We start from the raw sequence: 11838 nt of genomic DNA on the forward strand, positions 1-11838 counted from the left end.
AAATTGATCTTGTCTAAGCCACAAGAGATAGGTAGGGGTGTCCATTGGTGGAGTTGGATCTGAATCATCAACATAGCCAAGCAAGCCATATCCAATAAAAAGTGACTTAAATTGTGCACGTCAGGCAGAAAAATCTGTGTCATTGAGTCTAATGTGAAGTTATGAAGCAACTAGATTGTTTGGTGTGTTGGAAGTGGAAAGAACAACAGCAGGGCTTTGGGTTGAGATTTGGCTGGATTCAGACAAGGCCGTGTATTTTGATTGTTCGACTCCGTTAGAGCTTCTGATTCCATCTAATAGAATAAAGATGGTTTTATGATTGATGTTTATTCACAACAATAGCGCGCGCGCGCATATATACAAGGTTATCATGCGCTAATTGCAATATTGCAGCATGGTCAATGATAGCAGGAAATTTAGTGCTGATTAATATGGTGCTAATCAAGGAAATTTGATTTTCTTGATGTGATTGTACTCATTATTATTGGTTGGTGAGATACCATTGATCTACTTGTATCCATGATTGTTGGCTGGTGAGATATCCTTAACATATTTGAGAATCCCATCTAATTATTTCATAACATGTTGCATTCATCTAGAATTTTAATAAGCAAGTGAGTTTGATAAAAGGAGTTTCATATCACCATTATTTACAAGAAAAAGGGTTGATTTGTTTTAGTTTAGAAGTGAAGGATTTGATTTACTATGGCACGAAGTAGAAGGACCACAAGTGATTTTTAGCCGCATGTCCATCGTCATGCAACTCCATTACCTTTTGGTTCTGTTTAGGACCGAGAAAGTCAGACGTACAAGAAAAAGGTTTTACGGAGTTGGTGTAATCTGATTAGAAGTGGATTAAGTTGAAAAATAACCGAACTTTCTCTATTCATTTATGGGAGTGTTTGACACGGGCGAGCTTATTTAAGTATTTGAAATAGTGGGTTGAAAATTTGATGTTGTTCAAAGATTTTTGTAATTTCCTTCGAAGTTATGAAGATAAATTGGTTAAGGGATTTGAAATTCTATAGAAGTTTTTTCAGTTGACATTCTTGACTTGGGGGATACTATATATTTTCTTCCCTTCATCTGGGGTTTGAGCTGGATTTGCATAGATACTTAACCTTCTGATCATCTATGAGGAGTTTCTGTTAGAGGATTTTGGAGAATACTTGAAAATCTTGGAAGGTTTTTGTTGAGATATTGAAGTACAGATTGAAGATATTTAGCTGCTGAAGGAGGGTTTTGAAGGAGTGGTTAACTCCTAGTACTTCTGGTAAGTTATCTGAATAGATATTTTGTTGTTTGTTGTGTATCTTTTCTTGCCTCTCAAATTTTGGTGGCGTCTATATGCCCTTAGTGCTCTCTCTCTCTCTTCTGTCATTTTTACTCTGAAAAGATTTGAACTCGAAAGCTCTTGTACAATAGAGCAATATGGATAGCAGAATTTGGAGAACATGCATGCATACATAATCTTTCTTGAAACTTTTTGTGATTCTTGAGAAGAAATTGTTGATCTTGTTGCCCCCTACGTGCGGTTCCTGTACTGTTCAGGTTCAGTAGGTTAAAAAATGTTGAACTTGCAAAGAAGTTGCTTCTGTAAAAGTTGTGCACACCTATTAATGGAGAAGAAGATATCTTTCTCCTCCATTCACACTTGAAGCTAAAGTATTGTCCATTTTTTATCTAATCTTTTATTTTCCTTTAGAGAGGTTTATTAGTTTAACCATGAAAATTAAAGTTAAACCACCTTCTTCTCTTAATCATCTCTTGTTGATCAGGTTCCGGTTTATTGAAAATTTGTATGATGGGTTTTAGTTTTTCTGTTTAAAACTTGTTTGATGGGTGAGGTCAGTCCATTCTTGGTGTGGTTCAAAAGCACCATTAGCATTAGTAGAAGGTTAGGTGGAAAATCATGGCTGCTTCAATTTTGGTCAAAGCAATTTTACATGAGCATTTGTTTACTAATTCCTCCTTGTTTGACAGGTTGAAAATGGGCTCCACAGATGCGACACATTTGGTTGTTTCCTTAATTTTCTTGGTCATTTTAGGCTCAAATCTCATTGCAGGACAAACATTCTCTTCAAATTCTTCTAAGCCTGGTAAGACCTGATAATTTCATTGAACAAGGTTTTGAAACTTGAAGTGGGCTTTAATCCAAAAATTCAAACTAGCCCTTTTCGTTAGCTGGAAAAAACTAATTAGCCCTTAAGCTAATGATTGATTTCTTGGTATGTTTCTTGTTTCATCAGGTACATATGTTCGTGATGTAAACAATGGGTCACAACCTATGATACGGTCAGATGATACTGTGAGGTTGGATCCACTTGAAAATTTCAAGAAATATAAAGGAGGATATGATATCAAAAACAAACATTATTGGAGTGTAATTCCCTTTCACTCTCTCTTTAAATAGATATTAATTATAGAAAATCATGAATCCATGTAGAAAATCAGTTTTGCCACCATAATTTTAGCATTTATTGATGTAATCCCAGAAGATTTTCCTTAGTCTTGTAGCATGGTAGTATGGTCCTAATGATTTAGTTATTTCTGAAATTTGCGTAAAAGCTAAAATCACAGAGAAATAACATGTATTTTCTGCAGTCAGCCATATTTACAGGAGTTCATGGATATGTCATTGGGGTAATCTGGCTTCTGGGTGGCATAGCATATGGAGGCTTTCTGCTAGCACTTGCTTTCTGCTGTAAAACTAGAAGGTATGGACAGCAGAAGAAAAGATTGCCTTGCCACAAGCAATGTTGGCCTATTCTGTTGGCTATATTTTTCACTACCCTAGCAATGTAAGTCCCGCCACATTTGCATTCCAAAATCCATATAATATAAATGCTGCAACAGTTTGTGACAAGTGAAATACTATCTGCAGAACTGCATCTGGGCTAGTTCTTGGAGGGAATGCGAAGTTCCATTCACGAGCTAAAAATGTGGTGGACATCATCATTGACACGGCGAATGACGCATGGAAAACCATGTACAACACAACAGGAGTATTGAAAGACATGAAAGAGAATTTAGGAGTATCTAAACAAAGGGCTGCCGCTCAGGCATCTACCCTCCTTACCACCACATCAGCGAAACTTGATGCTGAAGCTGCTGATATACAAAGGCGAGCTCGGAAGAATAGGCACTTGATCGATAAGGGTCTCAAGATAGTGTAAGTTTGTCTCTCCCGCGCAAATTATGTATATCCATGTCCATTTGAGCTTGTCTAAAAGATAGCATATGATACTTGCTGCAGTTATATAGTAACCACGGTGACAATTTCCTTGAACCTGGCTGCACTAATTGCTCTTTCAGGTATTTCTCCCTATGTGTTCAACTCCTTAGTCCTACCACACTTGGAATTTAGTTGGTCGATACAACTTTTTAACCTTGTAAAACCAGGATTGGACAGGAAAAGTTCCAAGTGCTGGCAATTTATTATTATTTATCACTTTCTTCATCATTATGATCAAGTTGAATATATTTCTCATTTTGTGTTTGAATTCATTCTTTTGCAGTCTGTGGAACTCTGAGGTTACGGCGACCACTTTACATGTAAGTAAAATAAACAACGCTTACATAGCCGAACTAGAATATTTCCTAAAAGAGAGAATTGATTGTCATATACAATTTCTTATGATTTTTCTCTAGCAGATTAATTGTTGTTTGTTGGATCCTGACTGTTCTATGCTGGTTGTTCTTTGGGCTGTATTTCTTCTTAGAAAAGTAAGTCCAAGTTCTTTCCATTGCTTCAATTTCTCAATACCAACTAATTGAGGGAACATGAACATTTTTCTGCAGCTTTTCAAGAGATTCATGTGCAGCTCTCAAAAACTTCCAACAGAATCCTTACAACAACAGCTTGAGTTCAATCCTTCCCTGCGATCAATTGCTCTCAGCAAAAGCAGTGTTATTTGATGTCAGTAGAGGGATCTACAGACTTGTTAATCAGGTGGATTAGCAGGACATTATCTCCGAGTTGCAATTTGTTTTTCTCCCCGATTGAACCTTATCGTTTTATCATGTGATTTATATCATACCTTTCTCCTGCTGAAACATTTCAGGTGAATGCAAACTTATCAACCATGCAAGGAGTACCTTATACAGTTTGCAATCCCTTCTCAGCACCACCTGAATACCAATACCAGCCTGATAAGTGCCCTGCTAACACAATCCGAATCGGTGAGATCCCACAGGTATGTCAAAGGGAAGATCAAAAAGTTTTTGTAGCCCCAAATATCTTCTCTGTTCATGTTCACTAAATGAAGTTCTATTCCACTCTCCACAGGTATTGAAGGTATTTACTTGTTCCAGTTTCGATAATGGAACATGTGCCAACGGACAATTCATATCGCCTAACTATTATAGAACAGTTGAGGCATACAGCACATCCATTCAGAGCCTACTAAATGTGTACCCTCAGATGGAAAATCTAGTACAATGTAAAGCAGTGAAGGATGCGTTCTCTGAGATCCTTTTGTACCATTGTAAACCATTGAAAAGATACGTTCGAATGGTGTGGGCATCAATGGTGTTTCTCTCATTAGTCATGGTATTTCTGGTTCTGATCTGGACAATGCTGGCTCAACATGAGCAAGAACACCATTCTTTAGACGGTTCTGTGAAGCCACGTTTGCCATCTGTCGCAGAGGAATTGGAAACTGGAACCAAAGATAGCACAGAACATACTGTTTCAGTCTAGGAAGTAGCAACATTTTACCTAGGATACTACATTAAATTCTGGAAGATCAATGGTGCAAGCCAACTTCCAAGAACACGGGATCAAGAATTCATGGTACGATATTGCTAGGTAGATTAGATACATACCAACAAAGAAAATTAGTGCAGAATTCATGGTACTTCAAATTTGAAGGCCTACTGGTTTTTTCACTTCTTTGATTGAATATCAGACCCCAAATCTGGGGCACAGATTTGAAAACTTGATGTACATCCAATTTAATGTATCAAAAACACTACCTTAATACAATCAAATATAAGCAACAGATTTATCAATAACAAAATATAACAAAAATTCGATTCTTGTATTGCATCTCTTTCAATCAACCATTGTTTAGAAGTCAATGGATGCATTTTTTTTTCAATTAGTAGTTACTTCAAAGTTGATGTGTTGTATAAATGTCAAAATTGGCTCAAATAAACAAATTTAAGGCTGAATTTAATAACTAAGTCTAAAAAATATAAATGATTAGGTTCCACGGTTACCCAAAAGACTAATTCCTACAGTTTTTATTTGCCCATTCCTTTTCAATGCGGGATAGCCAAATGTGCACCCAACAATATCTTTGTGCTTCATGTTCATACCTTTTGGATCAAATTTAAATTCATTGCAATAATGCTCTCTTTTCAGGGGTTAGAGTATACAGAAAGTCTTACAGAGAAGAGAAGGAAAGATCCAACGGAGTCCTTGCTATTTGTGTTGCAAAATCAGCTGCCCAGCCCTGCATTTCTTAGGCTAGAATCCTCTCTGCGAGTCTTCTCGCTTATTGTCCCGTGATGATCTTCATGCATAGTTGTTGAGTGGAAAGATTTTCTCCTTTCAATGGGCTACAACAAAGGGAAAGATGTAAATATTTCGAAATGGTGAAAGACATCAAAACCTAAGCAGAGCAAAGGAGAGATGCAGAATTAGTTCTTGATTACTTTTTCTCAAGTTTTTCTCAGTGAAACATAACCAAAATGCAGTACCATTAAACTTGTCCTAACCTTATTATTTCAACATCTGTTCCAGGGATTGAGTAAAGGAGATCTTGCATGCCTTTTGGGTCTGCCACAGCTACCACAAACATTCTGAGATATGCTTTCCCAGGCAAAATCAACTACTCTTCATCTGCATTGCCTTCTGATTTCTGAGCCAAAAATGATCGTGGCCACAAGTTTCTTGCTCCTGTAAACTGGAAAAAGAAATGCTGAAACTGGCTTTAAATTACTTCCATACTTGCATGTATACATTTTCTTTTGTTTTTACTCTGAATTGAAACGGCCATACTAGATTGCTACAGTTTTTTAATGCTGATGTCAATTCATGAAAACAAAAAAAACTAGTTCTAAATTGTTGCGATACTTTGAGTGATCTGAAGCTCATATTGTGAACTATTGCAATTCCAGTTTCCAGTATTATCGTCAACTAAAAGAAAAATCCTATCGTTTGTACCGTTCCATAAGGAATCTGGGATGATCTTTTAACTCTTCATCAACCCTTACATTCTCAACGAGTAAATTCTATCATTTATGTTACATGTTTCTTGAGATGAAACAAACATTCCATAAACATTATCTAAATGATTGTTAACTCTATATTATTCAAAGAAATAAACATTCCAAGATGATACTATTTGAAATTGAAATGGATCAAATCAATTACTCATAGATTGATTTGACAATCCAACAACCTAAATTTAAAAAATAAACTAAAATAGATGGGGTTGATAACAATTAATTTATTGTAGCACAAGATGCAAGACACATTTTATTAAGGATTTTAAGAAAAGAAAATTATTGTTTTGCCCCTCAATCAAATAACATTTAGCCTAGCTTAAAAGGGTATCATGGTCTTCTTCTTCATATAAATAGTGAAAACATTAAAAATGCTCTTGGAGACAAAAAAAAAAAAAAAAACAAAACAAAAACAAATATGAACTTGTTGATTCCTCTTGTTTTATTGAAACGTGCAGCAAGACATTAATTTTTACACATAAAAAAACAAACCCACAACGTAGCGTGTACCAGAGCCTAGTTCTAGGCTAAATAAGAACCCGAACCAAATACAATACTATGGCAAGTTGATACAGCATGAAAAACAATTTGTCTTATTTTATAGGGTTTTTTTTCACTCCACCACCTTTAATGAGCAAAGCTTGTCCCATCTCTATTGCTCATTCAAGGATTTATATCTAATTATTTGATGATTTTATTTCATTTATGAACTTGTCCAGATTAATGGATGATGTCCCTTTTGGTCCAACAGCCTCTTCAGCCAACCTTTTCCATTCCATAGCATTTTCCCTCATTTTCGCACCCTTCTCTCCTTCCATTAGCTCCTTCACAAGCATCCCCACTTCTTCTCTTTTAACATTTTTATCAATCTCCATGCCAACTCCCCATTCATTGCAGCTATATTTACAGTTCATTGGTTGATCTCCAAAGAAGGGCCAGCACAGCATCGGCACACCAGCACTCAAGCTCTCAATGGTGGAACCCCAACCACAATGAGTTAGGAACCCTCCAACTGATGGATGGTTAAGTACTTCCTCTTGTGGACACCAACTAGCAATGAAGCCATGCTTCTGAGTTTTCTCTGTGAATTCAGCTGGCAAGACAGATGATTCACCACTGACCAAATCTGGCCTTATAATCAACAAGAATGGGATCTTGCTATTAGCTAGTCCCATCGCGAATTCCACTAGTTGATCAGTTGCCATCACTACTGTGCTTCCATAATTCACGTACACCACTGAATTGGGCTCCTTTGTGTCCAGCCATTGGAGACACTTGCTTTCTTCTTTCCATAGACTGTATCCAATAGACTTCAAACTATTTTCCTCAATTTGATTGAGGAATAACTGGAGTGGACCAATGGAATAAACACGAGAGAATATAGTGGAAAGGGCACCCAGAGCTTCTGGCTCCAGGGCATCAAAGGTATGAAAAGCAATTGCTCGAGCTTTAACAGAGGTTTCAGCAGCTCCCAGGAGAAAGTTGAATATAATATCATCTGTATCTGTTGTTTCAATAAACGGAAAATGTTTAAGACGAAGGCCTTTTATACCAGGAACCCAGTCTACATTCGTGTCGAGGTAGCCATTGCTTAGATAGCTCACATCTGCAAAACACAATCTTATCAGACCGGGCTCAAGAATGAAAGTCTATTGAATGCATAGGATAATCGATCTAGCTGATTTATGATCTTATAACGCACGTATGAAGTCACTCCAATTGATAGATCAGGTGATCAAGGATGGTTGCTCCCTTTCTAGACTTCCTAAGTTTAGACGTTAAGGCCAACATATAAGAGAGTTTTTTTCTCTGAATTCAACAAGTTAATGCGGGGAATTAACCCTCTAATAGAACAAGTGTGTGCGTGCAAATTTATTACCTTTGATTGGGGAGAAGCCTTTCTCTCTGAGAGCATAGAGTTGCTTGAATCCTATGTAACCAATTGCACTCACAGTAGCATACATTACAACTGGAAGACCAACATCTTCCCCAGCTTTGATGGAGAAAGGAGCAAAAGGATCTGAAACAATGGAAGTAACAGGAGGATCGTTCTCGGACACAGTGTTTTGGAGCCTCACAAGAAGATCTTTAAAGGGTGCTAAGAAATTCTTGTTCAAGGCGACACAAAGAGAAGGTATGTCCTGGGTGGCATCGATATCTGAAGGAGGAAGACCATCAGGAATGGTTTCAAAATGAAAGCCAGGCAGGTTATCAAGGGCAACAGGTCCTCCTGACCGAAGGATACGTTTGTGATTGAATTCTGTGTTGACAAATGTTATGTGAAAGCCTTTACAGTGAAGAAGCTTTGCAAATTTAAGCATGGCCTTTATATGACCTTGGAACGGACTTGGGATCACGACAGCATGAGGCTTGGAATTGGATCCCATATCTCTCACTCAATTCCCTTCTTCCTGGCTTGCTGGGTTGATCACCGTGTTCAGTCATCAACGAGACTTGCTTGTACTTTATAGCTGCCAATCCCTTTTTGGAATCTGTTTGACAATGTGGATGTTTCATTCTGCTGGTTTTTTAAAATATTTTTTAAAATATTATTGATGTTGAAATATATTAAAATAATATTTTTTTTATTTTTTTTAAATTAACATATTTAAACAATCCAAAACATAAAAACAAATTAAAATTTTTAAAAATATAAATTTATTGGTGTTTTCAAACATATATAGAATAAATGAATGAAATTACTTAGCCTAATTGATCTCTACATTTAAGAAGATCAACGAAATTAGAAACTTGATCTAATCACAAAGTCAATCGTGCTGAAGATTAATCATCATTTTAACCACTTCCTTGAAAAAATCACTTCATCCTTGTCCACTTATTTCACTTGGGACCTGTGGAAAAAGCTAGGGAGGCAGAAAATATCCAAGTCATGTTCATAGAATAGTCATTTCTGGCAACTTCTCATAGAATCATCGAAGCCATATACAGTATACAGCAATGGAAATTGAATGTAGGGCTTAATTTTTCTTTTCTTTTTTTATTACAAGATTGTTTGTATTTGTGTTGTAAAAATATTTTAAAAAAAATTTAAAATTAAAATATTTTAGTATTTTTAAATTATTTTAATACGCTAATATTAAAAATAACTTTTTAAAAATAAAAAATATTATTTTAATACATTTCCATATAAAAAATATTTTAAAAAATAATTCCAATCATACTCTTAAAGACCATTTACTAGTCCTGACATGGTTCTCTTGTGAATTTAAGAGCCCGTTTAGAAACGCAGGTCAACCTGTGTTTTCAAAAAAATTAACTTTTTTTAAAAAAATAATTTTTTATATATATTTTAGATGCACTAATCTTAAAAATAATTTTTTAAAAATAAATAAATATTTTATAAAACAATTACAATCACACTTTCCTACCATACTCTAAGAGTTTGTTTGGTGTTGCGGTTGATGTTGCTGTTGTGGATGTGGTTTAAAAAAAGTTATTTTATAAAAAGTACTTTTAGTTGAGGTTGGCTTGAAAAAATATATATTTGGTTAAAACTGTGGTTGAAATTGAGGTTGAGCAAAAAGTAGTTTAATGTGTTTTGTTAATAATGCTTTTGAAATTGAGGTTATAAAATAATTTTTAAAAAATTATCATTAATATTGATAATTTTTAATTTAAATATTATATATTTAACTATTGTTATTACATTATGAAATAAATAATATTTTATATAAAATATTTTTTATTATTCCATTAAACTATCTACAATTCCATCACGTATGAAATACATCCGACAAAGACTACAGTACAACATCAGGTAAAATATAATCAGGAAAAAAATTGAGATTGCGATTAAATTCTGCAAATGTTACGTTATCAAGCGATCTCTGTCTAATTTATATACTATCATTGAATAATGTTAAACACTAGTTTTTTGAATAAAACACAATTAAAAAATAAAAAATATTTTTTATTTTTTATTTTTTATTTTTTTTATTTTACTGGGTCGGACTTGGTTCAATGTATTTTGAGCTTGGGACCGGTCCGACCGGAATAACATAGTTGGCTACACTAACCGTAATAAAAAATGTTACGAGAGTGGTGTTTCATTTCTTTTCTGAACAAATAGGAGAACCTAATGGATTAATTAGCAATAACAGTGGATATCCACTGTTCATGCTATTTAATTAGCATGAAGCGCGTAGAAAGCAGCATTCGTTTGCTTTTCTTTTCCCTGTGTTTTGAACGCAAAAATAGTATGGAACCATGAATAATAAGTTGTGTTTTTTTCTTAATCAAATAGATTATATCTGTATTTTATTTAAAACACAGACACAACCTCGTTAACAAACTCCATCTAAGCAGCCCACGGAAAACTCAACACCACGAGAAGCAAATTCAAGTCACAGCAAAAACCACTAATACAGGACCCCCTGTCCATAAGTTCGGCACTTTTCAGGCGTGTTTGTAACGGGGCTGGCAGTGTATTTTTAAAATATTTAAATTATTTTTTTATTTTTAATTATTTTAATATATTAATATTAAAAAAGTATTATTTAAATATATTTTAAAATAAAAAAACATTTTAAAAAACAAACTAACATTGCAATACTAAAAATATTTTTAAGAGTGTTTGGAAATATAATAACACTTTTTTTTCAAAATATTTTTTATTCATAAATATTTTAAAAAAATATTTTAATTTTTAAAAAAATATTTTTAACACTAATATATTTAAACAATATAAAATTATAAAATAAAAAAAATTAAACCTATTTTAAGCACTTTGAAATCATAAAAGATCTCACGTGCATTTGTAACAAAACTCATTAATGTCTCTTGTCATGTCTGTATGTCTATCTATCAACACTCCAAATGTCATTTGACCTCATAATTTCAATCGAAAAAAAAATAAGAGAAATTAAAATCTATTTATTAGAGAAGGAAATATAAAAATATTTTAAATAATTTTATATATTTTAAAATTAAAAATATGGAAAACATGCTTTTTTCTATTTCAAAACAGCATCCAATGACTAGTTGTTGGCTTAATATATATACTATGTCACTAATGCATAAGGTATCTTTAATTAATAACTTAAAAAAAAAAACTATGAGTAACTTTATAAGTTTGACTTGATAGAAAAAAAGCTTGCTTTATTTTTAAATTTTTATATTTTAATTTTAAAGTTAAAAATAAAATCTATTAATTTTCTCTAAATAGACTAAATCGATGTGAAGGGTTTATTTTTAAAATCATTAAAAAAACTTAAATTAACTAAAAAATATAGTTGTTGTCTTAATCGTATCAAAAAGTCAGGTATACCAAAGATTTAGGCAATAAAGCATGGCAACTTTCGTGATTAGGATTGATCCCAATGATAAGTGGTTTTCGAATATAATTAAAAAAGACAATAAAAATATATTATCTCACTCATGCGTAAGGTACGTATCTGTAATTTAATATCTTGGGGGAAAAAATAAGTATGAGTACTTTAAGATTGACTTCATAGTAAAAAAATACTTGCTTTATTTTTTAATTTTTAGATTTTAATTTTAACCCTCCCAAATCAAAGGAAGAAAGATAAATTATAGTATTAAAGGATGAAATAGCAACATCTCTTAAAAAAGGGATCAAAGAAA

General features: G+C 33.7%; 2 protein-coding genes across 2 annotated transcripts; one reads left to right on the forward strand and one right to left on the reverse strand.

Annotated features, from left to right (window-relative positions):
* Positions 1-825: 825 nt before the first annotated feature.
* On the forward strand, positions 826-5003 carry LOC133673562 (uncharacterized). The gene is made up of 11 exons (XM_062094435.1): positions 826-1273; positions 1984-2099; positions 2250-2383; positions 2605-2801; positions 2885-3172; positions 3257-3315; positions 3519-3555; positions 3655-3726; positions 3802-3952; positions 4065-4196; positions 4289-5003. The coding sequence occupies exons 2-11, from the start codon at positions 1991-1993 to the stop codon at positions 4700-4702; spliced, it is 1593 nt and encodes a 530-aa protein (XP_061950419.1). The 5' UTR covers positions 826-1273; positions 1984-1990; the 3' UTR covers positions 4703-5003.
* Positions 5004-6750: 1747 nt separating this feature from the next.
* On the reverse strand, positions 6751-8655 carry LOC133672456 (7-deoxyloganetin glucosyltransferase-like). The gene is made up of 2 exons (XM_062092879.1): positions 8114-8655; positions 6751-7840 (listed from the first exon to the last, which is right to left on the reverse strand). Exons 1-2 carry the CDS (start codon positions 8619-8621, stop codon positions 6912-6914), a joined length of 1437 nt encoding a protein of 478 aa, XP_061948863.1. The 5' UTR covers positions 8622-8655; the 3' UTR covers positions 6751-6911.
* Between the last annotated feature and the right edge of the window lie 3183 nt (positions 8656-11838).

The sequence above is a fragment of the Populus nigra genome, chromosome 14 (assembly GCF_951802175.1).
Source record: "Populus nigra chromosome 14, ddPopNigr1.1, whole genome shotgun sequence".
NCBI classification, from domain to species: domain Eukaryota; kingdom Viridiplantae; phylum Streptophyta; class Magnoliopsida; order Malpighiales; family Salicaceae; genus Populus; species Populus nigra.

Excerpts from the sequence above, each read along its gene's own strand:
- LOC133673562 (XM_062094435.1), top strand. The coding sequence starts at position 1,991 with ATGGGCTCCACAGATGCGACACATTTGGTTGTTTCCTTAATTTTCTTG. Across the intron at positions 2,100-2,249 it reads TTCAAATTCTTCTAAGCCTG|GTACATATGTTCGTGATGTA; the intron begins GTAAGACCTGAT and ends TTGTTTCATCAG. Across the intron at positions 4,197-4,288 it reads GAATCGGTGAGATCCCACAG|GTATTGAAGGTATTTACTTG; the intron begins GTATGTCAAAGG and ends CACTCTCCACAG.
- LOC133672456 (XM_062092879.1), bottom strand. The coding sequence starts at position 8,621 with ATGGGATCCAATTCCAAGCCTCATGCTGTCGTGATCCCAAGTCCGTTC. Across the intron at positions 7,841-8,113 it reads AGGCTTCTCCCCAATCAAAG|ATGTGAGCTATCTAAGCAAT; the intron begins GTAATAAATTTG and ends TGTGTTTTGCAG.